Genomic DNA, 24,054 nt, shown 5'->3' with positions numbered 1-24,054 from the left:
ACGTTGCCGGCGCAGTGCGTCCGGTACGAAAAGTTACGAGAAACGCGTTCAGGTCGTTCTCTTTCAACCGGCCGGGACTGTACAATATGCCGCATGTGAGGGTATATTGTACATTTATACAATACGTATGTCACGGCATATTTTATGTATACGATTTAATTTTATTACGAAAAATACGAATTTTTTTGATACGAATCACTAGGTTAGTACGATTCGTATTTCGTATGATTCGATTCGCCCAACTCTACTTTGTTGTGACAAATGACAGCTGTGACAATTCCGCCACGCCTTGTCAACTGTCTTCAGTGTCATTGACGGTCACTGTCAAAATAAGAAAAAAAAAATGTTTGGAATTTCAATGAACTGAAAAATGAAACATAGTTTAATTTATTTTATTATTTAGCAACATTCTGGTTGTTATTGGATTTGTTCCTGGAAGTAAACTAAACGTTGCACCACGGTTCTTGTGTAGATAATTGCGGTGACTCGTTTTCTGCGGAAATTTCCCTTTCAAGTGGATGGTAAGTAGGGCTTCTCAAAAACATTGTAATTTTTATGATAAGAGAGCAATTAAATGTAAATCTGGTAAGCAATTAAAGTTAAAATAAACTTAATGGAATAGGCCCTGTTTGGCAAAATTGTTTTACAATGTGTATTGAAAAGGTCAACATATCTGAGGTGTAATTTAATGGCAAGGTTCTTGACTGGCACTGGTGAACCACATTTTCCCAGCTCAGTTTGTTCAATTGTTCCATTAGTACCATACTAATGAAATCTTAATGGGAATTTAATTTAAATTAGGATTCATATTATCATTTATCAGTGCCAAATAATTGAGGTAATATTGTTCTTTATATTATAGAATACCTATTTCTATATTTAACAATTTCAGTTTATACTAGATTATTCAAGTAAGTGTAATCCCTATTTTTTTCATTCAAGTTTTGAATAATAAATGTAAGAAACACTTAGTATTAGTTCATTATTGGCAATTATTAGTATTATTTACAAGTTTTTAATTATTGAAAGTTTTTTTTCCATATTTCCAGGAATAGCTTTTTTTGGCCAAATTCTCCAAGAAAATTTTCTTGCTATGTTATTTTATTGAAACAAATAAATTTCTTCCACATGTTATAAACAAAATTTCACTATCAGTGATCAGTGTTGCAAAAACATCAGTCATTTCCTATAGATAATTGAACATTTTAAATTTTGAAAGTTTATCAGGCAAAGCATGTTTATGTAATGAGATAAATATTCAGAATAAGTCAATGACTGTTGTTTATGGTATGTCAAAGAATTAAAGAAATATCTTAAAAAGGTTCACAGTTATTTTACCTCAAATCTGAGGGATTTAGGTTTTAACGAGAATATTTTCAATTTAATGAATTCTAGTTGATACAAGAAAGGATCTAGGACCTGAACAAATTCCTAAAAGGCTGTCCATGTTTATCTTAAATCATAAGCATCTTATCTTTTATTCCTGAGATTTTGGAGCTATATGAGTTGCCGCTGTTCTGAAGAAGGCTTGTTCAAGAGATTCTGGTTGATTAATAACATGGATTTGTAAGTTGTTGTTCAGTCAACACCAATCTTTTTATATTTACTAACTTTATTCTGTTTATATCCTATTTGCTACATTTTAAGACTATAGGCAAGTCTGCTCTCGTCTAGATATTGATATTCTGCCAAATAACATTAGTGTAATCTTTTCTTCATGTCAATTAAGTAAATTATTAAATGTTGCTTCTTTAGATTCAGTAGAAATAGGAGTCTGTACACTATAGAATACCCAATTAATAATGAAGTTGTAAAGCATGTTGACTTGGTAAAGGATCTTGGTGTCTATTTGGACCCGAAGCTTTGTTTTTTCTTATCACTTTGACCATATTGTACCTAAGACAAACAGAATTTTTGTTTAAGTTTCTTGTCAGATCTAATCTTGAATTTTCTAATGTAATATGGTCTCATCAGATAAATTAAACTATCAGATAAATATCAATAGGATTGAAAATGTTTAGCACAAATTTGTCAAGGTTATGAGGTTAATCCTTTCAAGACCCAGTTTTCTTCTTCTAACATTTCATTCCACTGATCAGACCATGTCATATCTATCACTAAATCCCTTGTTAGTAGATGGAAGTATATTTTGCTTTTGAGGTTCTAAGTGGAGTAACAAGATGTTCTGACTGCCTTGATCTCTTTTTAATCCATGTACCACCTTACTCAATCTAAACTCATTTACTTCTTCATGTCTCTTCCTGCTGAAAAACATATTGTTCACAGAATACAGTCAACAAAATTTCTACAATAGTTATACTCTATTTCAGAAGTGTGTAGAGCAATAAAACCTCATTAGGTATGCAAAAGTGGTACCTGGTGATCCACCAATATTTTATGCCACTACCTTAGTTGGGTATTAGTTTCAATGTAAAATTCTTTCTTTTCGTTGATTGCAGGTAGTGCCACCCGGTTTTGGGTCAATTTATGAGTTTTGCCCATTGTTACCCACTGATAAACATTGAAAACGGTTCGCCAAAGGCGTGCAACTGGGACTTGTTTTTTACCTTATAATTAATGTACTTAAATGCTATTTTATTTTAGAAAGTTACTTTTGTTTAAATGGAATAATATATTTTTTTCACAAATTTATTGAACATAATATGTAGAGTAAAACAGTTGAAAATGTCACTTTTGGATCTGGCACTTTTTGAACAGTGTATAACAATTTTAAATTATAATAGATTGTAGTCTTCTTCGTCATCTGACGAACTCTTTCTTTAATTATAATGTCATCACCTCTTGACATTATAATTAAAGGATCGACTGTCTGATCGATGAGGTTGTCAAGATCCCACATTTTGTCCTCTTGCTTAATTACATGCTGGACTGCTTTTCGCCAATTCTCTGGTGTCGCTTCCGTAATGGCTTGATCAAACAGTAGCTTAACATCTTTCATTTTAAAAGTCGTGTTTTGTCTTGCTACAAATCCTTTTACCTGCGCCCATATCAGTTCTATAGGATTTAGTTCGCAATGATATGGCGGTAAGCGCAGTACAGTTATATTATATTTTTCGGCTATATCTTCCACGGCGTATTTCATGAAACGAGTTTTGTGTAAGTTTGCTATTGCCAGCAGTTCTTTTTTTATCAAATTTGCTTCAAACGCAATACCTTTTGCAGTCAGCCAATCGATAATTTCTTGCTTTCTCCAACTTGAAGTTGGCGTCTTCTCTATTCGCCGTGAATGATAGCTTGCGTTATCCATAACCACCACCGAATTAGCCGGAAGAAATTTTATCATTTCACCAAAATAGTCCTCGAAAACGTCTGAGTTCATGTCTTCATGGTAATCTCCTGTGCGAGTCGACTCAAAGGTTAGCAGACCTTCTTTTAAAAATCCCTCTTCGCTTCCAATATGTGTGATTATAAGTCTTTTTCCTTTTCCCGAAAGTACTTTAATACCCGTAGACAGGCCTTCTATGAAAGCTTGGCGAGCACTGGTTATATTTTTGTCTTGCCACATTTTTTGGACTATATAACCTTCGTTAATCCACGTCTCATCAAGATAAAAAACTTTCTTTTGCTCCCTGCGGTACTGCTTGATACTTCTCAAGTATTGTCGTCTCCAACAAACAATTTCGTCGCTCTCCAGTAAAAGTGCTTTGCGGTTATGCTTTTCCCAGGCAAAATCCATATTTTTTAAAGTTTTCCATAAAAGTTTTCTACTTATCAACGGAATACTGTCATCTCGGCCAAGCTCCATTAAAATTTTGTCTAGGGTGGGTATTTCCTTTTTAAAATAAAAAGAGTGAACTTTTCTTCGAATTATACATTTAGCATTTTCATCAAGGACTTTTGTAGGTCGTCCTGGCTTTTGCTTGGGAGATTCCACTTGACCTGCTACTTTTCTTTCCTGCAACAATTTGAAAATGGTGGACTTTCCAATTCCACTCATTCGAAAACATTTTTCAACAATTTCTTGCACAGTAAAACTAGGGTAATCGTGTTTTATGCAATCATGTACATTTAAAATAATAACTTTTTCACTCAGCGATAGTGGAGAATTTTTAGTACATCTTTTCGTTGGACTGAATACCTCCATTTTTTAAATATTGGGATAATAATATTGTGATTACACTACAGCGTAGCAGTGACTACTAACGTTTAAAATATGATTTAAAAGTATTTATAGCCTGTATATATTACCTGACCCCATTTTTGCATGTTACAAAGCGTTAAAAGATAGGTACCTATACAAAAGGATTAAAAGTATTTATTTAGTATTTAATCTCTTTCAAAATAAAGGCATTTAATCCGTGAAAATAAAATTCATAAATATTATAAGTACCTGCGCCTATGAACTACCACGAAATGCAGCCAAACAGAACGGAATTCCCCAGTTTATTGCTCTATACACTTCTGAAATAGAGTATAACAAGCATTTAGTTTTTTCTGTGTCTCAATAAATTCCTTTAAAAAATGTGTAATTAGATTAATTTTAAGTTTAGTTTTTTAAGTGATGAATGTATATATTTACCTTTGTATTCTAAAAATGTTGTAAACTTTCGGAAAATAAAAAATAAAAATTTATTTCAAATCTGAGGTACTTAAAATTAGTTTGAGTACCTCAAAAAGTTTTAATTAAGCTAATTTTAAAAGTAGTAAAATCTTTTTTGTAACATTTAATTTACCTACAAACTACTTATAAGACAGTAAAAAAATTGGAGAAATATCTCAAATAGCTTGGAAGTTATATGAAAAAATGCTCTAACTAACTAACCAAGATTGATACCTTAATGATTCATAATTTAAATTTCAATTTTCTAGCTAAACATCTAAATGAAGGTTTTGCAAAGACAATAAATCATAACATAAAGATTATATCATCTGCAATAATTAAGCTATGGGAACAGTAGGAAACAATTTAGAAACATTTAATATATCAGGTATTTAAACAAAATAAATTCAGTTAAACCCTTTTTTAATATTGGCTATTTTAGACCTCTCACCAGAGCAGCAGAAAGTTTTAATTGAAATCAGACGGAAGAAAACTGAACTATTATTACAAATACAGGTAAGTGCCCTACTAAATTATGTCTATTATGTTTAATTTGACTCCTTCCCCTAATAGCACTCAAAGTAGTTTTTTCCAAACACCTTCACAAAAAATAACATTTCACAGCTCCATATTAATATGGTCATCACAAAACACCCTTTCTCTCCCCCACCCCCCAGGTGCCATGTAATATAATGTAAAAAAACAACAACCACTATGTAGAAGAACCAATTTTTATCTGTTCTGTTAACAAAAGTGATTCGCACCCGCCATCATTTCGCCATTCCTTCACATTGTCTGCCCACTAATGTTTTGATAATTTTAGTGATTGTTCTCACTCGTCCAGAACAAATTCCAATATGTTGGGTCTGTTGCGTTGTTGTTTTTGTGTGAATAGTAGACATGTGGCCGAGGACAAAAAGGTTGGTTGCTAGATGGCATTTTATTTTTTTTAAATGTTGTTTAACTAACTCGAATGAAGCATAACAAGCAGAATTATTGATTATAAAAGTGGTCAAGAGGAAGTGCTAGATCAGTGGGTGTTATTATTTCTGGCATTTTTTGCTTGATCATTTTTATCATCTCTCTTTTGATACATGTCTTAGTTATTGTCGAGACCTACCCTTGACTGATCACCCTGTATTTAATGGGTTGGGTTATAATGCAGGGTTCAAAATGAAACTAAATTATTTTTTCTTGCCAGTCGCAATCATTGTTGCTTCCTAAACTATTTTTGTTCTCAGCTCTGCTTGATTCTTCTTACAATATGGTGCAATTTTTCACATATTATAGAGTGAAGTTTAATTAACAATTAAGAGATTTTACGTTAGGGTACGTTTTGGTTAATCAAGCTTCGCCTTCCTTTTTTGAATATCAATCTTTTTGAATATATTATATATATTGTAAGCAGCTTTGACACAATCCTGATTTTTTCATATAATTTTTAGCAACTCAAAGATGACTTGTGTGAAGTAGTATCGGAGATGGAGTCCCTGGACACCGGGGATGACGGTAAAAACAGCAATCGGGCAAAAATGATGTCGATCGGCCGTAAGAAGTTCAATATGGACCCGAAGCGCGGAATCGAGTATTTGATCGAAAAAGGCTTGTTACAGGTAAAACTAACGTAATAAATTCCCTGCATATTCATCAGATGTTAGTAATGTGCCTCTCTAGTACATTTAATATTAAAATCTCTTAGAATACCCCCGAAGGAGTAGCCCAGTTCCTTCACAAAGGTGAAGGACTTAATAAAACTGCCATAGGAGACTACTTGGGTGAGCGTAACGATTTCAACGAGAAAGTCTTACAGGCGTTCGTGAACTTACACGATTTCACCGATTTAATACTGGTGGAGGCCTTGAGGCAGTTCTTGTGGAGTTTTCGGCTGCCCGGCGAGGCCCAAAAGATCGACCGTATGATGGAGTGTTTCGCCAAAAGATACTGCGACTGTCAAGGGGAGAATAACATATTTGAGAATTCGGACACTTGCTATGTGCTTTCGTTTGCGATTATTATGTTGAATACCAGTTTACATAATCCCAGTGTTAAGGAGAAGCCGAGCATTGATCAGTTTGTGAATATGAATAGGGGGATCAACCAGGGACAGGATTTACCTAGGGAATTACTTGTGGTAAGTTTTATTAATAAAATTATTAATATGTAAAAAGAATGCAAGGTGACCCACTAATGATATAAATCTTTGATTTAATTTATGTTGCACATTTATTTATTTATTTATTTATTTATTGTTTATTGTTCAACAATACAAAACCATTACAATAAAATGTTTCGGTAAGCCGTGAGTTACATCTTGGTACTCTAAAGTTTAACATTGATAAAAGATAGGGCGAATCAATAAGATTGTGAGTAAGCTTATACATAAAGTTATTAGAAACAAGCATCATTCTAAAATTAAGAGAATCTATATTTAACTGAGACAGTAAAAGAGCCTTATCAAATCCTCGTTGAGGATAGACACCAGTTTCCTTCAAATGCAAAAATTTGAGGAATTTTCTTTGAACATTCTCTAGAGCCATAACATGAATCTGATATATTGGATACCACACTTAGCTGCAATATTCAAGTCTTGATTGAACTAGTGAGTAAAATAGTGTTTTAAGAGATGTAATATTAGTGAATTGTTTACAGTTTCTCATTATGAAACTTAAAACTCTATTTGCGGATGAAAGGACTGACTGAGTGTGGGGAATAAGGTACTGAATACTAGAAACAAAATTATATTTAAAAAAAATAAAAAATTAATGATCAAATACACTAATATAAAAATAAATACAAAAGACACTTTGTTTCTCCACTTTTGTCCGGTAGTGTACATGACAAAATTAATAAAAAATAAAATAACATATATGAAATGAATTATTTTGTAAGGCTGGCTTTATTTCAGGATTTCATAAACATGTCAGATTCATTCTTCAAAAAAAATTAAAATATTACAAATTTCTTTAAATAATCATACTCAAACACTAATTTTGATTTTACACTTATTTAATATATTACAGTACAAGAAATATTTTTGTTCACGAAATTTACTCCTTTACCTGAATCTCTATAACAAATTTGAATTGAAAGATTGAGCCAAAAAATTAAACTTCATCTTTAAAAAAAAATGGTTTTGATAACCTTAAAATAAAAATCTGTAGTTTATTACCATCAGGTTTAAATTTGAGGAAATTAATTTGCCATTGGGCTCGGATGGGGCTATGTGATCCACGTGATTTGACAACTACATCTTTAACTATTATTTTATACACTGTATTGGTTTTACCCTACAAAAATAATTGTTCACATAAACAACATTAATTAAAAATGTAATTTAAACATTAAAAATGTTATTACCAATTGTATTATTTTCGTTGGCGTTGGGACCTTCTCTTGACAGAATCGCAGGTTATATTTCCTGAGACTTCAAGCTCTGCATTAGAATTCTTCTGAGTATTTTCCTCATGATCATTTTGTAAATACTCTTTGCTCAATAAGATTTCAAGATCATCCTACCTAACAAGTCCAAACAATCCACAAACCATTTATCATCGCGCAATATAAGCAATAATCGTTGTAGTTAATAAAGTGCAAAATTTGGCAATAACAGGAGACTAAATTAACAGAGAAAGTTTTTTTAGAAAAAATAGTTATTCATTGAATCCAATGTGAAAATAATTCAATATATGCTTAAACATTTATTTCAATAAAATTGATTATTAACCAATATTAAAAAAATGGTTCTCAAAAAATGACTTTATCCTATATGGTTTTTAATATTTATATATTTTTTAGCATTATCAATAGAAAAAAAAAGATACAATGATGATTTACGTAATAAAATAAAAACGAAATTGATGCGAACATTTTTTGGAATATAAAATTCGAAGCATATAAATATGATGAATACAAAAAATGTATTCATTGTTTTATAATGCTATACTGACCTATGGAGTCCTAAAAACGTTACAACGCCTTATCTCCATTGAAAATGAATTTAAAACGATTGTTATCAAAAATTGTCTTTTTGCAAAAAACACGGTGCAGCAAGGTACACTTCCGACCAACAGCGCCCTGGTGGCTACTTCGCGAACCCAGTTCAATTTTGCGTACACGGTGCCTCATTTAGGAAGCGCGGAGATCAGTCTCCTTATATTCAGTCTCTGGTATTTTGAATGCATCCTTGGACAGCACAAATGTGTCGTATGGACATCCAAAGGTTTCCTCTTTTTTTTGAGCAATATAAAGGTCCATAAGATAATCGAATGTCACAAAAGTAGACCGCCATAGGACCATTGAATAAAATCCACTGGACGATAATTTGTCAATGCAAAAGTATATATAAAATAGCATCTCCAAAAGCCTTCTAGATGAAGTAATCCAGTAATGAAGCAAGCTTTGTCTCATTTATAATATAAGGTGTTAAAAAAATGTATTTTTCCGAAAACATATTTGAAAGAAAAAGTCAATATTTCCTCCAACTTGATTGTTGCTTGGCAACCGAAAATAACAGTAAGGAAATATTCATTTCTGTACTGTAAGGAAATGTTATTTCCATACAGTAAACTTTAGAACATAAATGCGAACAGGTTTTTTCCTAAACAATTTTATTTTTAAAACTTTCAGCACAAACAAGGTTAACATTATATTTTAAAATTATTACTTATTATTTGTTATATTTACTGTTATTTGACAATTAGTACAAGTATTGAAAACTGGAAGAACTTGGGAACTAATAGCATTATTTTGTTGAATATTTTCCAAACTAATAATTTTATTTGTATGACAATAACTAATATTGGGCGTTACTGCAGTATTAGAAATATTAGATTTACTTTCTTGATTTTTTTCTGCTGTGAAAATTTTATTTGCCACTTCTTCCTTATTAGTGAGAGACTTTTCTATATATCCTTCAGCGACGTTTGTTGATTTCCATCCACCCAGTCTCTTTAAACTAGTAATATCTCTACCAGAATCAACAAGCATTGTGGCAGAAGACCGACGAAAACAGTAGCCGGTATATTCTTTCGAGTTTAGCAAATTCAAATAACTGGCTACTATTTTAGGCATGTTTCTAAATTGGTGAATTCCTACTACTTGTCTACAACCTTTTTCATTTTGGTACTTAAAAAAAAAGCCGAGTGGTATTCATGTCTCTTGGTCTTAAAGACTTACTTGCGGTATAGATTTAAGTACATTTCGTTTACTATAAATGACCTTGATGTATTGGTTTTTGAATCCGGTATGGTAACTAAAAGTTTAGATAGTAGGTCTCGTATATCCTGTACAGTCATTTTAACCAGCTCGTCCATTCTGCAAGCTCCGGAAATTCCAAATATTACAGCTACCTACAACAATAAATAAGCATGTAAAGAATCCAAATGTAATTTGAAGTTTTGTACCTTAATCATTAAATATTCCTTATCGGGAGCTTCCTGAATAAATTTGTTTATTTCTTCTTTAGTTAAAATCTTTGATTTTTTTGGCTTATAGGCATGTGCTTGTCGTTTCAGGAATGCCCGAAGTTTTGAATATTTAGATATATCCAAATCATGTCTAATTGCAAGGGTTGCCTTCAGCATTGAATAATTGGCCCATAAAGTTGAAGATTTCATCTTGGAACCAAGCTCCAAGAAGTATGCCTTTACAACATTTTTCGAGAAAGAAGTTACATTTTTATTCGTACGGTAGTCCATAAAGCGGTTGATGCAGCATTCACTGCCTCCGTGAGTTCTGGGGAGGTTCCAGAAATGGAACAGTCATCATCACTCATCATTTTACACGTTACTTTGGCTTTTTAAAACGTTAAAAAATCAACACTTTGGAAAGACGCCACAAATAAACTTTTCACTCGTCAAGTTTGACAATTTAAAATTATGTACTTACGTTTCCGTAGTTACGAAACAATGTTTCATGGCTTCTTTTATTCAAGGGAAAAATAATAATGTTGATTTGAAATTTTTAACATGATTAGTAATAATTTACCGTAATTTTAATGATTCCCGATTTTCGGAAAAATAGTATGTAGACTCCGTATTGGCAATTTTTACGATCGCCCGGGAATGTTAAGCTTTTCCTACTAGGTATACAATATACTATTGTACATCTAAATAATTATGAAACAATAAATCGACGGAGGTCCCCCCAGATAGCAAAGAGATATCTTTACAAAATCTTAAAGACATTTGATGATTTGTATGATTGTTGATATGATTTGTTGTGATGATTTTTATAACTTTAATAAATACCTATAACTAGATGATATAAGAATGTTAAGATCTATTATTTTAAATTTTACAACGTACTTGATATTTAACCATTTACATTATAATATTAACATAAAACGAATTACAAAATACTGCTTATGAAATGGATAAACGTTTATTAACTCAAATTATGTTTTTAAACTTCGCAAATCCATCGTACGTCCTGTATATTTAAGAAACATTTTTCGACCAAAGATGGACATTTTACGTATCTATTAAAATAAGAGTGCTCGGTTCTTAGGAACATTACTCCACTGGACTCAAATATTAACTAATAATATAATAATAGATAAAACTAAATATACTTTTCAAAGCTTCTTTTTGAAAGCCAAGGAAATTTCATCAGACAAAATTATTCTTTTCTTATAATTCTTTTATATGCTTCAAATAATGTAAAAACTTTTTTAAAATACCTAAAAGGCATGAAAACTTATTTGCAATATCCCAGAGAAACATAAAAATTTGATAAAAAAAAGCCTGAAACAAAAATGAAAAATAACTGAAACATATTTTTTATACTTTTCAGGCTTCTGATTTCACAATTTTGTCAAATGTCTTCCAGGCATTGTAAATGACTTAAAGAAATAAAAAAAAATGTCAAAACCTGAAATAGCATTGAAAATGCGTTTAAAAATCTGGAAAAAACTATGCCAAATGTCTGAGTAAAAATTTAAAATTTTTCCAAAAGTCTGGTATATAAAAAACATGAAAAGTTACTTAAAACACCTAAAAAGTATAAAAAATATTTGCAATACCCACAGATATAAATTCTGATATAAAATGGATGAAAGATATGTTTTAATTAATTCCAAACATATTGGGTCAATTTTTATGACTTCTCGGCATTGTAAATTATTTTTTATGTATTCCAGACTTTTAAATTAACTTTTAATTTTATTCGATTTGAAGTGAAAAAGTTAGAAAATTCCCTGAAAACCTGAAAAAGAACAATCCAAATGCCTAAAATAAAATTAAATTAAAAAGGTCTGAAAAGTCACTATAAGTACCTTATAGACATAAAAATATCATGAAATTTTATAAAAAGCAACAACACCAAATCTACAGCATCATATAAAACATATAATAAAGAGAAAATGTTAAATTTTTCGCCCCACTAAGCCATCATGAGACCTTAAATCATTTTCCTTAAAGATTGTTATTGCTTGTTGGTTAATTTATAGTAAGTTTAAATTAATATTGTAATAACAGGATACTATTTTTGGATTTCTGTTTGTATCTTAAAGACTTAATAAATAAATATTGTATGTTATAAAGCTTTAAATTAGCTTATGCAAGTATAACTAGTCAACTGAACTAATTAGAAATTGAACGGAATTCCCCATTTCATGTCTCACATAAAAAATATACTTATTAATAATAAGCCTCCTCACTACATCTATTTAACCTAAACCTTGTGTTTTTTCAGAGTTTGTATGAAAGCATAAAGTCAGAACCGTTTAAAATCCCAGAAGACGACGGTAATGATCTTATGCATACGTTCTTTAACCCCGATAAGGAAGGTTGGTTGTGGAAACAGGGAGGCAGATATAAAAGCTGGAAGAGACGGTGGTTCATATTGAACGATAATTGTCTGTATTATTTCGAATACACCACAGATAAGGAACCAAGGGGAATCATACCTTTGGAAAATATTTCTATTAGGGAGTGCCAGGATAGACAAAAACAGTTTTGTTTCGAGTTGTATGCTAGTGGAGGAGTGGAGTTTATTAAGGTACTTTTTTTTATAGTCGGTGTTTGTTATAGTGGGTACATGAAAAAGGCGTACAGCAAAGATAAACTATACGAAGTAAAGCAAAAAGTTTTTTAAAAAAGTTGTAGGGTGTCCAAAAATTTACAAACTAAAAATATTTTTACATATACAAAAAGCTTATCATAAAATAAGTATTTATTAAAACAGAATGTTTGTTATAAATTGTCAAATATACCAAAATTTAACGCGCAATATCTCAAAATGTTTAAATTAAACGTCCGGTATATTTTATGTTATTAGATTTATATTTTAACTTTTGTGTAAAATAAGCATAAAAAGTGTATTTGTGTGCAGTTAATTGTCAAGGACCATCATTATCCCTTCCAATTAATCGATCTGCTATAAATATTTATTAAAATACTTAGTTGAGATTTAATTTTTATCATTTCTCATGAATTTTCCACTTGAAGAACTTGCTCATGATGTTCTCATTATCTACCCTGAGGGCTGTTGAAAAAAATCCTCTTGGAGTCTACTGTATTTTGACAGACGTTAAGAACTGAGTTTGGTTATTTTTATAATTAATAATCAAGAAGTATTTCCTGTGTATTAGGCAAACTGTTTCAAGAATAAAAATTAAGGGCAGTGTTCACTCCTAACGGCCCTTATTGCACAACATGATGCTAGCTATAATAATGATATTTGTTTGACATGCTTCTCGAATTTCAAGTTATTATCTGTTATTAGACCCAAAAAAGTATTAACAGTTACTGGCAAAATGGGCTGCGTGTTCAACAGTGCATTGTCAATCATACATTTAAAGTATAAAATTAACATATCAAACGAACTTACCTGTAAGTGAAGTTCGATATTAATTATATGAACCACCTTTTTCCTCAGATCATAAACAAATGTAGTCCCTGCTACTTGGCTAAAGGCCACAAGTTTTAAAGTCCTCGTTTTTTTTGACGTAGGTGGCGTTATTAGCGCCACCCGTACCATCCCCACCATACCTACTTAAATCATTTCTTCAAAGTAGATGTCTGCAACTAAAGACTCAAGATACAGGGTTGGGCGTTTTGCATGTAAGGGAGGGATATGATCTGAGGAAAAAGGTGGTTCATATAATTAATATCGAACTTCACTTACAGGTAAGTTCGTTTGATATGTTAATTATATTCCCACCTTTTTGCTCAGATCATAAACAAATGTAGTTGTTTAAAGACCCTATTAGTTGCAGGCATGTGCTTAAGTTTTTATAATTAAATTTCTTATATCTTAATATGCATAATAATATATTATTTTAAGCAAAATAACAAAACATAACTTTCTTACAACCTAGTTTTACATTATTCAATGACATAATGTTTTAAACAAAATTTTAATATTTATACATTTAAATCACACATCAAGAATTATTTGTAACTGCATTCTCAATTGTTGTCCTATATTTTTTAGTATCAATCCCACTCTTGTTCATTACTGTTTTAATGCAACGGCTCAAGGTTTGAGGCAAAGCTGGCTTATGGTTTAATTTTTTTTTTTTTTAAGTTAAAAGAGTGTTGAAATATTCCCTGATGAGATTGGGTTATTTCTATATAAAAGATTGGTTGATTTTCATTTCTATTGGTTTTTTTTTTTTTGTCCGGTACCTTTTCCATATTTACCCTGAGCCATTTTTATATTATGGATATGAAGAAGAGCAAGACTTTGCACTCTATGACCTGTACTCAAAGCCAATAGTGTTACTAATTAGAAGGGAATGTCTTTAAGAGACAATTTATTTTTTTTTTTGTTTTGTAAAGGGTAAAATGACTTAAGATAAGAGATTACAATTTCAGGATCCCAAGTGTAAGAGTATTTGAGCTTCAACGGTTGTGAATTTAATGCACCTTTGAAAAATCTCTTAATTCGAATATCTGCCGTCAAATTAGGATGAACAATTAGGTTTGCTGCTCTAATATTATTAGAGGAACCATACCTTTTTCCTTAACCAAAGCACTTAGTAAAAATTGTAACAATTCTAGTACAGAAGGACTATACATGCAAATATAGGCATCCCCTCAGAATTGCCACCATAACTTTAAGGCAGAGTAGTATTGTTTAACGGTTGATCAAAGATAAAATTATTTTTATAGCATCAGGGGGCACTCCTCTGCAGAGGTAGGCTTCTTGAATTCAAAATTTTGTTGTTCACTTTGTATGGCAGAATCATTAATATTTAATTTAACTTTAGTTCTGGTGTCTTAAATGGACAGTTAGCGCACTGGATATAGTCCCTCACAAAGAATATTTCCCCACTGGTGTCCAACTATGGGCAAAAAAATTCGTCAGTTTTTGCAGGACAGTCGCAATCCTGCCCCAAAATTTTTAAACCAACGGATCCAAGTAAATTTTGCGAAGTGGTTCAGTTTGACCTAGAAAAAGGCATTAACTAAAATTCTTTGATTTGCTTTAAGCTCAAGTCCAGATCCGCAATTTTTTTTTTTTTTTTAATAAATAAACAATAATTTGTTTGTTTACTAGATTGACAACTGATGACAGTTCATCCGTCAGTCTTTAGCGGTGACAGCTGTCTACCCCTCCCTCTTTTTTCAGAATAATAACATCATAGTCGTAGTCGAGATTGTATCTACGACATACGTACTTATGTTGTTTGACAGTATTCCGTTGAAAGTAGAAAGGCGGATTTTGAACTTGGGACTTAAGGGATATTTTTCGGACTATTATGTCAGAAAATATTATTTGAGGGCTACGGTGCCCCGTTCCTGTACCAGGAACAATTTTTTGACCAATGTCAAAATTGTTTGTTTGAGCTATGGTGCCCTAAACATTATTTTTTACGTTTTAAAGCTACGGTGTTTAAAACGGCCTCTTTAAACTACGGTGAATGAAGAAGATTCTAGACCTAGCTAGAATAATATTAGCCGTTAGGCAATAAGAATTTTCAGACTACTGTGTCAAGAAAATTCGTTTTTGAGCTACTGTGCTCAAAAACAATTATTTAACCTAACACTTTCCTGCCCGCCGCCATCTTGACTCGTTGTCGCCAGCATTTCCGTGTTGGGAAGTGTCTGTTCAAGAAACGAGAGATCGTCATTGTCGTCGTCCTCGAACCATCCTTGATCGATAGCGTCGGGGGCGAAAGATGTCGATGGCTGCGGGTCTTGTGGTGGTAACAGCGGCGGAGGGGCCGTATACGACGCCGGTGTGTCGGGCACGGCTTGGCCGCCATGTTTGACGCTACACGATAGCGTCCCCTTATTCTTCACCTTCCTCAGGATTTTCAGTCTATCCTTTAAGAGATAAATCTCTCTTTCAATGGCTTCCTCGTCCGAAGAATCTGATAAACTTGAAGAATCCGAATTTTTCCACTTTTTAAATCACTTAAGCACTTACGAAAACTTAGAACTTGTTGACGCGTCAACACAAGAAACAGGAATGATTTAAGTAGGTATGGTGGGGATGGTACGGGTGGCGCTAATAACGCCACCTACGTCAAAAAAAACGAGGACTTTAAAACTTGTGGCCTTTAGCCAAGTAGCAGGGACTACATTTGTTTATGATCTGAGGAAAAAGGTGGGAATATAATATATGTTTCTGAGACATTTAGAGATGAAAAAATGAAATCATTTAATAAGTTGGAACGGTTGGGAGTCTGAGGTGTACCACATAATATATTTTGAGAATACTTTAGTGGTTGCTAACAAATCATAGAGTGAGCCATGGCACAACAATTTCAGAGTGAGTGGATTATGGATCTCAGGATCCATAATCGGTCCCACATTGTTTCTTGTATGTATTAACTTGGTTTCAAAGATACAATTAAAAGGTTAAATAAAACTGTTTGCTGATGTTGCTATTCGAAAGTACTCTGGCACATCCTAAAATAATGAATAAATAAATCTAGAACCAATAATAATAGTTCATGGTCAATACTTAGAGCATTACAGAGTAATTAAATACTTGGGTCTGTATCTTGACGAAACATTGTCATGAGTTTGTCATGGATCACATAAATAAAGTTAAGGGAAAAATAGTTGCACCTATAGGTATATTAAAATGAATTCGTGCCACAGGTGCCACAAACTTATTAAGGAGTTGTTTTTCCTTGGTACACTATCACCTACAGTATCTGTCGATTTTGTGGTATCATGCAAGAAAAATCTCCCCAGGAGACATAATACAAAAGACTTAAATATAAACTCTAATATTATGCCAATTAAGAATATTTCTAAACTTCAGGTGACTCGATATGTGCATCAAGTTATCAATGCAAAACGCCAATACATATAACACCTCTAGGGGAAAACATTTTTAGAGTATGATAATAATACCACCTCCATCGGTCATCCCTTAGCCAGGGTGGAAATAACCTCAAAAATTTTAAATAGAATAGTAGTGGGTTGAGTTATACCTTGTTTGAAAGGTCTTTCGATTCTCTTTACTGCTATACCTAGTTTAAAGGATTTTACTTCAGCGCTTCTCAAACTATTGATTATTTTAACATTTAATACAGTTTTTTGTAAAACTTGTATTAAATGTTGGATTTTTGGAAAAACTGTATTAAATCGCAATTATTTGTCAAAATATTAATTTATAGCAATCATACTTAAACACTACTCCAACAAATGCTGAAAATGGCCACCGTTAACCTGCATGCAATAATACAGATTTTGTTGAAATCGACGTTTAGGAGGGAAAAAAATAAGAATGTCAAAATTCAGATAAAAAATAAATAATGATGTCACTTAGAGGTCGGTTCAACTTGGTCAGAGTGAAATCATTGATTTTTAGTTTAACGTGTTAAACAAAGTACTAGTCAAAATGGTTTATACCCTACAAGAGAAAATAGAAATAGTGGTGTTATTTTTTGCTAATATTCAAAATGCTGTTCGAACAGCGAAACTTTTCAATGAATGTGAAGAAACGAGAAACGTGCAAAGAAAGTATGTCATAGCACTAATTACAAAATTTAGGAAAACAGGATCAGTGATCAATAAAAAAAAATATGGAGAAACCTATAAGGAACGAATCTGTAGAGGTTGCGGTCATGAGACATGTTAATGTAGATCCTCCACTAAGCACTCGACAGTTAGCTTCTGTATGTGGGATCAATCGGGGAAGTATACAAGGGATTCTAAAAACGCATGATTTCCACCCCTATAAAATAAAGTTGGTACATGAAATAAATGAAGACGATGAGGATCGGCGCTTGGAGTTCTGTGAAATAACTAGTAAAAGAGCATTTAATAATCCCAATTATGTGTTTAACATTTGTTTCTCAGATGAATGTTCGTTTTTCTTAAATGAATTCGCACTACAATCGACACATTTATCACGAAGCACATACTCAACATCCCCAAAAATTAAACGTTTGTTCTGGCATTAATGGCGATCATATTATTGGACCATTTTTTATACCCGGTAATCTTGATGGGAATATGGACCTCAAATTATTACAAAAAGCTATCGATCGAATAACGAACATTATTGAAAATGGCAATGACAATCAGTACGTTGAAGGCGAGCTGATGTCTCAGCAGGATGGTGCGCCCCCTCATTACGCAATTATTTAAATGAGAACTATCCTGGTCGATTGATTGGACGGAGAGGCTGTTGAATAGCCCGCGCGGTCGCAAGATCTTTCACCTCTGGATCTTTTTTTCTGTGGGGTCACATAAAGAGTAAAATCTATGCTACCCAACCAGCTTCAATAGAAGAATTGCGTGAAAGGATTATATTTGAATGCCAACAGATAACTCCTGATATGGTACCAAATGTGCGACGTCGATTTGAACAAAATCTGTATTATTGTATGGAGGTTAACGTTGGGGTTTTTTAGTATTTGTTGGACTAGTGCTTATGTATGATTGTTATAAATTAATAGTTTGACCAAGATTTGCGTAAAAAGTAAAACTTAAAAATATCCTGTATATACAGGGTGCCTCCGATTAAGTCGGCACTATTGGTATCTTTGTTAATATTTAAGATACAGGGTCGGTTAAATTAGCAAACTAGTAGGATTTTTTCTGTTGATTAAAATGGTGAAAACAGAAAAAAAATTGAACATCGCGTTTTCGAGAAAATGTGAAAAATGTACTTTTGTTAAATAGAATCCCCTGTATATTATTACATAAATCAAAAGATAATAATTTTCTTAACAAAAAAGTTTATTTAAACTAATAGCCTAAACCTAAAAATAACAAAGTTATAGCGATATTAATAATTTTGTCAAATTTAGGCAAGTTGGCCTTGAACTTTTTGAGAGCAAAACAAATAAATCATTGTTTGAATAATAAAATGACAGTAGCCGTAGAGATTTTACTAAATAAATAAATACTGACAGTTACATGTTAGCAAAGTTTGTGATTTTTGTAAAATCTAAATTAGTAAAATGCCTTTTACGCATATTGAAAAATGTGATATGTTAGAATGTTACCTTGTATGTCGAAAAAATAGTGACAGAGCGCTAGAAGAGTACCGCCAGAGATTCCAGACTCGTAACTTGCCAAACCGTAGATACTTTTTAATTCTCTACAGAAAATTTAGAAGTAACGAAAACGTGTTTAAAAGAACTAGAAGAAGGAACCAATTTATAGTAAGCGAGGATGTTGAAATTTCTATTTTGGCATATTTTGAAGCTCATATGGAAAACTCAACTAGAGTTTACGGTGTGAGCTTAGTAACAATTTGGCGGGTGTTAAAGAAACACAAATTTGTGCCATATCCTCCTGGGACCCAGAGTTGTTTTTTTTTAGGAAAAAAAATCCTTTTAAATTTCGTTTAAAAGTGTAAAAAGAAACAACTTTTGTTAATAACTTTTTTTTATTTTTTTTTATAGTTAACAAAAAAACTGGTGTCCATTTAAGTGGACATTGGGTCTTAATCCCTAGAAAAAATTGAATAAACAAAAATATTTTAAATTCTTAAAATAAGACATACATGTTTCATTTTAAACTAACATTTTAAAAATAAAAATATAAAAATGTCAACATAGCTTAAGAATTCAGAAAATATTATATTTCTGCATGCCAAATTAAAAAAAATACAAGTTTTACTGAAAAAAAAACGAAAAATGCAGTTATTTCAAAATTGTTTAGAATGAAACTCTTTGAAACAGTTTCTATTGCTTGTTATGCATAAAAAAGTATCACAATAAAATTTGGTTTTTTTATTACAATTTTTTAATTTGCATCTTACAGAATTTTTTATATCAGAATTTCGTCGTCTTCTCCAGGCCTCAAAAACTTTTTTCGACCGAATACAGCTAAAACAAACAAAAAGACGGTAATAAAAAATTGTGGTGATTAAGTCCCAATGTCCATTAAAATGGACAGGTAATGTTTAGGCAGATTAAAGAAAAAACAAAGGACCAATAAAAAAACTATTTACGTTAAATTGTTAAATAAACATTATATTTTAAATTTCTCTAAAAAAAAACATAAATAAATTACCAGATGTAGAGTACATACCATCATAGGAAGTACGGCGCCCTGTCGCCATTTTTTTTGTAAACAAACACTTGCGTCACCTCTCAAGCACGTGGCTAAACTGACGAAACTTATATTCGGTGGTTGCGCGCAAGCACTTAGAACGATAACCGCGCGCATATTACCAGATTTTTCTAGAAATAAGTGTATTAAAAATTTTTGTTTACGTGTCCATTAAAATGGACGCTGGGTCTCAGGAGGATATAAGTATCGACCAGTACCAACATTGTTGCCTGGCGATAACGAAAGAAGACTTGCTTTTTGCAACTGGTTACTTAATGCATATGAAGCTAATGATAATATTTTAAACCGTATAATTTGGAGCGACGAAGCTAATTTTTCAAACAAAGGTATGTTTAACCGTAAAAATGTACACTATTGGTCCCAAGAAAATCTTTTCCTTACTGATCCCAGAAATCCTCAAAATCAATTTAGTATAAACGTTTGGTGCGGCTTAATAGGAAGCCAAGTAATAGGACCTGTGTTTTATAATGGCACTTTGACTGGAAGGAGATATGTTGATCTCATATTATCTGGAGCGCTGGAAAATTATTTGGATAATGTTAACTTGGAGAGACGGCAACAAATCTATTTTCAACAGGATGGAGCACCTCCCCATCAACTAAATCATGTAAGAATATTACTTAATAGACTGTTTGACGATAAATGGATTGCGACACGTGGCCCGATTCGTTGGCCACCTAGGTCACCAGACCTAACCCCTCTAGATTTTTATTTTTGGGGTTACATAAAAAATGAAGTGTATAAAAAAAATACAGAACCATTGATGAACTTCAAACACATATTAGGCAAATAATTGGATCAATAGATAGAAGATCAATCTTAAAAGCGCCTTGTAGCTTTGTCTTGTGTGCTTAAGTGTGCTCAGAAATGTATTGAATAAGATGGCTATGTTTTTGCTCATTTATTGTAAATTAGTAGTTTTACTTGATGTTATTTATTTCAAAGCCAACTTGCCTAAATTTGACAAAATTATTAATATCGCTATAACTTTGTTATTTTTAGGTTTAGGCTATTAGTTTAAATAAACCTTTTTATTAAGAAAATTATTATCTTTTGATTTATGTAATAATATACAGGGGATTCTATTTAACAAAAGTACATTTTTCACATTTTCTCGAAAACGCGATGTTCAATTTTTTTTCTGTTTTCACCATTTTAATCAACAGAAAAAATCATACTAGTTTGCTAATTTAACCGACCCTGTATCTTAAATATTAACAAAGATACCAATAGTGCCGACTTAATCGGAGGCACCCTGTATATCCGTAAAATATCCTGGGCAGTGTGTAAAGTAAGTACTTTACACACGGTAGTACAAAATATTTTTAGTTTGTAGGTTTTTGGCAACGATACAACTGTGCTATAGAACTTTATGCTCTATCTCGTATATTTTATGCGCTATTTTTGCCGTATGCCTTGTGACGCATATATCGTAAATATACATATGTATATTAAATATTATAGAAGTGAAAAAAAAATTTTTTTTAGGCTTGTAAGACTGATTCGGAAGGGAAAGTGGTAGAAGGAAAACATAGAGAATACCGAATGTCGGCGAGTAGCGACGAGGAAAGAAAAGAATGGATCAACCGTTTGACGCAAAGTATAAGTCACAACCCGTTTTACGATATTTTAGCCAATAGGAAAAAGAAGGCACAGAATCATTTGAAAAATTAAAAAAAATTAGTCCGAATCTACCAAATATCGCTGTGATCGTTTATATCTTCTGGAAATTGTATTAAAGTTTATTATAGTATTATCCAGCTTAGACACAGTTATAAAGCAAACATTGTATAAAAACCGTTTATTGTACCTGTTTAATAATTATTTATTGTATAATTTTGCAATTATGTAAATATGTATAGCATATGTTTTGATTTTCTGGTCATTTAATATTATTATTATTATTACTTGTTGGAGGTTGGGTGTCATTCTAAGACCAATCTAACAGAAAATGTTTATTGTGACTTTCAAGCATTAGTTTAGGGATAAGGTTTTGTTCTTGTATAAAGTTCTATTAGATTGATCTAAGACTGATTTTTAGGAAAAATTGTGCTTAATTGTGAATCCTGGAAACTAACAGCGAATACCTAAAATAGCCTAATGAAAAATATATTATCTGATTTTTCTTTGTATAAAAAAAGTTTATAAATATATGTTTCTATTGATGTAACTAAGAATATGATTTTTTTTTAATAATCCAAGAACGTGTAAAAGTGTATTTATTATTCTTCTTCAGTTCTTATATTATCGATATCTCTGGTTCTAATAGGCTGGTATTAATAAAAAACTGAGGTTTCTTTGGCATATAAACCAAATATCTTATAGTATATACCGCTACGTACTCAGTCGTTTAACCCTGAAATATTATCGATGCATTGGCCCGTCCCTACTATAATTCAACATGAAATGCGTGTTGTCTAATGAACAGACAGAAATTCCGTTGACATCTCTATTGAGGGGGGCGATCATCTTGTGTGGCGGGAAATTAAAACCTGATTTATTGCGCGATAGTCAAATTTGAAGTAATTTGTGGAATTACAGCAGTTGATACGATGAAGAATGAATGAAAGTGATGCGAGATATATTTAAATATAATTTAATTTTAATATAAAATTAACAATACGTTTCTCAGTTTAAAAATACCTACATTTTATTAAAATTGTTAATTTTGAAAGAAAAATAAATTTTAATATTGCATATTTCGGACATCCCTTGAGTTGTCGAAACAGTGGGCTGCCAACGCAGTTGTGCATATAGGTCTCCTGATGGACCCGTCATGCCCCACCGGGGTTTACCAGAGCCCAACGGCCTTAGAAAAACCGATAAGGCTCTCTGGTCTGAAAGACTTAGTCACTCGGTACACTGAAAGTGTTACCCAAGTATTTGAACCTGGCGCGCGTGAGTGCTGGGCACTCCCCGACTACATGGTCAACGGTTTCATTCTCCTCACAGCACCATCGGCATTCCGGGTTGTCCGCAATACCGATAGTATGGAGATGGCTTCTTAAGTGCCAGTGCCGGTTAAAAGACCTGTCACTAGCCGAATTTCGCGTCTTTTTAGGCGTAGTAGATTTTTGGTGAGATAGGCAGAGGGCCCACCTATGTGCGCTTTGGCCTGTCTCATACCAGGGGACTCAGTCCATCTTCGGTGGATCCACTTGTCCAGCAGACCCTTCATTGACGCGACCGCAACGCATTTGGCGATACCAACTATGGGTTCCGACCCCATCGGCACATTCGTGGATCCCAGTCTGGCAAGAGAGTCCGCTTCCTCATTACCTGCATGGCCTGCGTGGCCAGGTATCCAGACGAGCTGGACCCTGCAGCCAACCTGTACCAGTTTTTTCAGGTCTTTTATGCACTCTAGTACAAGCTTGGAGCTTACCTTTGCGGCCGTGATAGCCTTAATGGCAGCTCTGCTGTCCGAGCATATTGATACTACTGTATTGCGGTGTCCGCAACTTTCCGGACAACAACCGGATTTTCTGTTCGCATTTTAATACAGCGAATACTTCGGCCTGGAAGACAGTGATACTGGAGCCATGTCACTGCCCATCAGAAGGAGAGGACATTCCTGTATGGTCCGTGACCAAATTTTTGCAGGACCGGTCTCGCCAGCACATAGTTCGCCGAGGACGTATAGCCTGTACGCAGTTCTCATTGCCTCGAATTGCACAACGAGGTCCAGAGGCGGAAGGCTCAGCAGAGTCTCAAGTGCTCTAGTTGGCGCCGTCCGCATGGAATCCGTTATGCTGAGACATGCAAGACGTTGGACTCTGTCCAGTTGAGCACGAATTTTCGCTTTCTTCGTACGTGGCCACCAAACGATAGCCCCGTATGTGAGAAGAGGTCTCGCAATGCGCGAGTAGATCCAGTGGAGGCTCTTAGGAGACAGACCTCAGTTATTGCCGAAAGCCCGCCTGCAGGCCCATAGCGCGCAGGTGGCCTTCTTCATTTTGGTGTCTGCATGATCGTGCCAGGAGAGTTTGGGATTTAACT

At 33.0% G+C, this 24,054-nt stretch overlaps 1 protein-coding gene across 2 annotated transcripts; it reads left to right on the top strand.

Moving 5' to 3' along the window:
* Positions 1-311: 311 nt before the first annotated feature.
* Positions 312-22,232, top strand: LOC126740096 (cytohesin-1). Of its 2 annotated transcripts, none has more exons than XM_050445991.1 (7): positions 312-521; positions 4,831-4,949; positions 5,004-5,077; positions 6,007-6,174; positions 6,261-6,692; positions 12,254-12,559; positions 21,544-22,232. In XM_050445991.1, exons 2-7 carry the CDS (start codon positions 4,907-4,909, stop codon positions 21,727-21,729), a joined length of 1,209 nt encoding a protein of 402 aa, XP_050301948.1. In that variant the 5' UTR covers positions 312-521; positions 4,831-4,906; the 3' UTR covers positions 21,730-22,232. The 2 variants fall into 2 exon arrangements, with proteins under 2 accessions (XP_050301948.1, XP_050301958.1); XM_050446001.1 differs by lacking the exon at positions 312-521 and adding an exon at positions 5,385-5,481 and having other exon boundaries at positions 4,876-4,949.
* Positions 22,233-24,054: the final 1,822 nt, after the last annotated feature.

Source organism: Anthonomus grandis, chromosome 1 (assembly GCF_022605725.1).
Source record: "Anthonomus grandis grandis chromosome 1, icAntGran1.3, whole genome shotgun sequence".
Lineage (NCBI taxonomy): Eukaryota > Metazoa > Arthropoda > Insecta > Coleoptera > Curculionidae > Anthonomus > Anthonomus grandis.
Note: the sequence above shows the minus strand (reverse complement) of the source record. Positions and strands in the feature narration are given on the sequence as shown.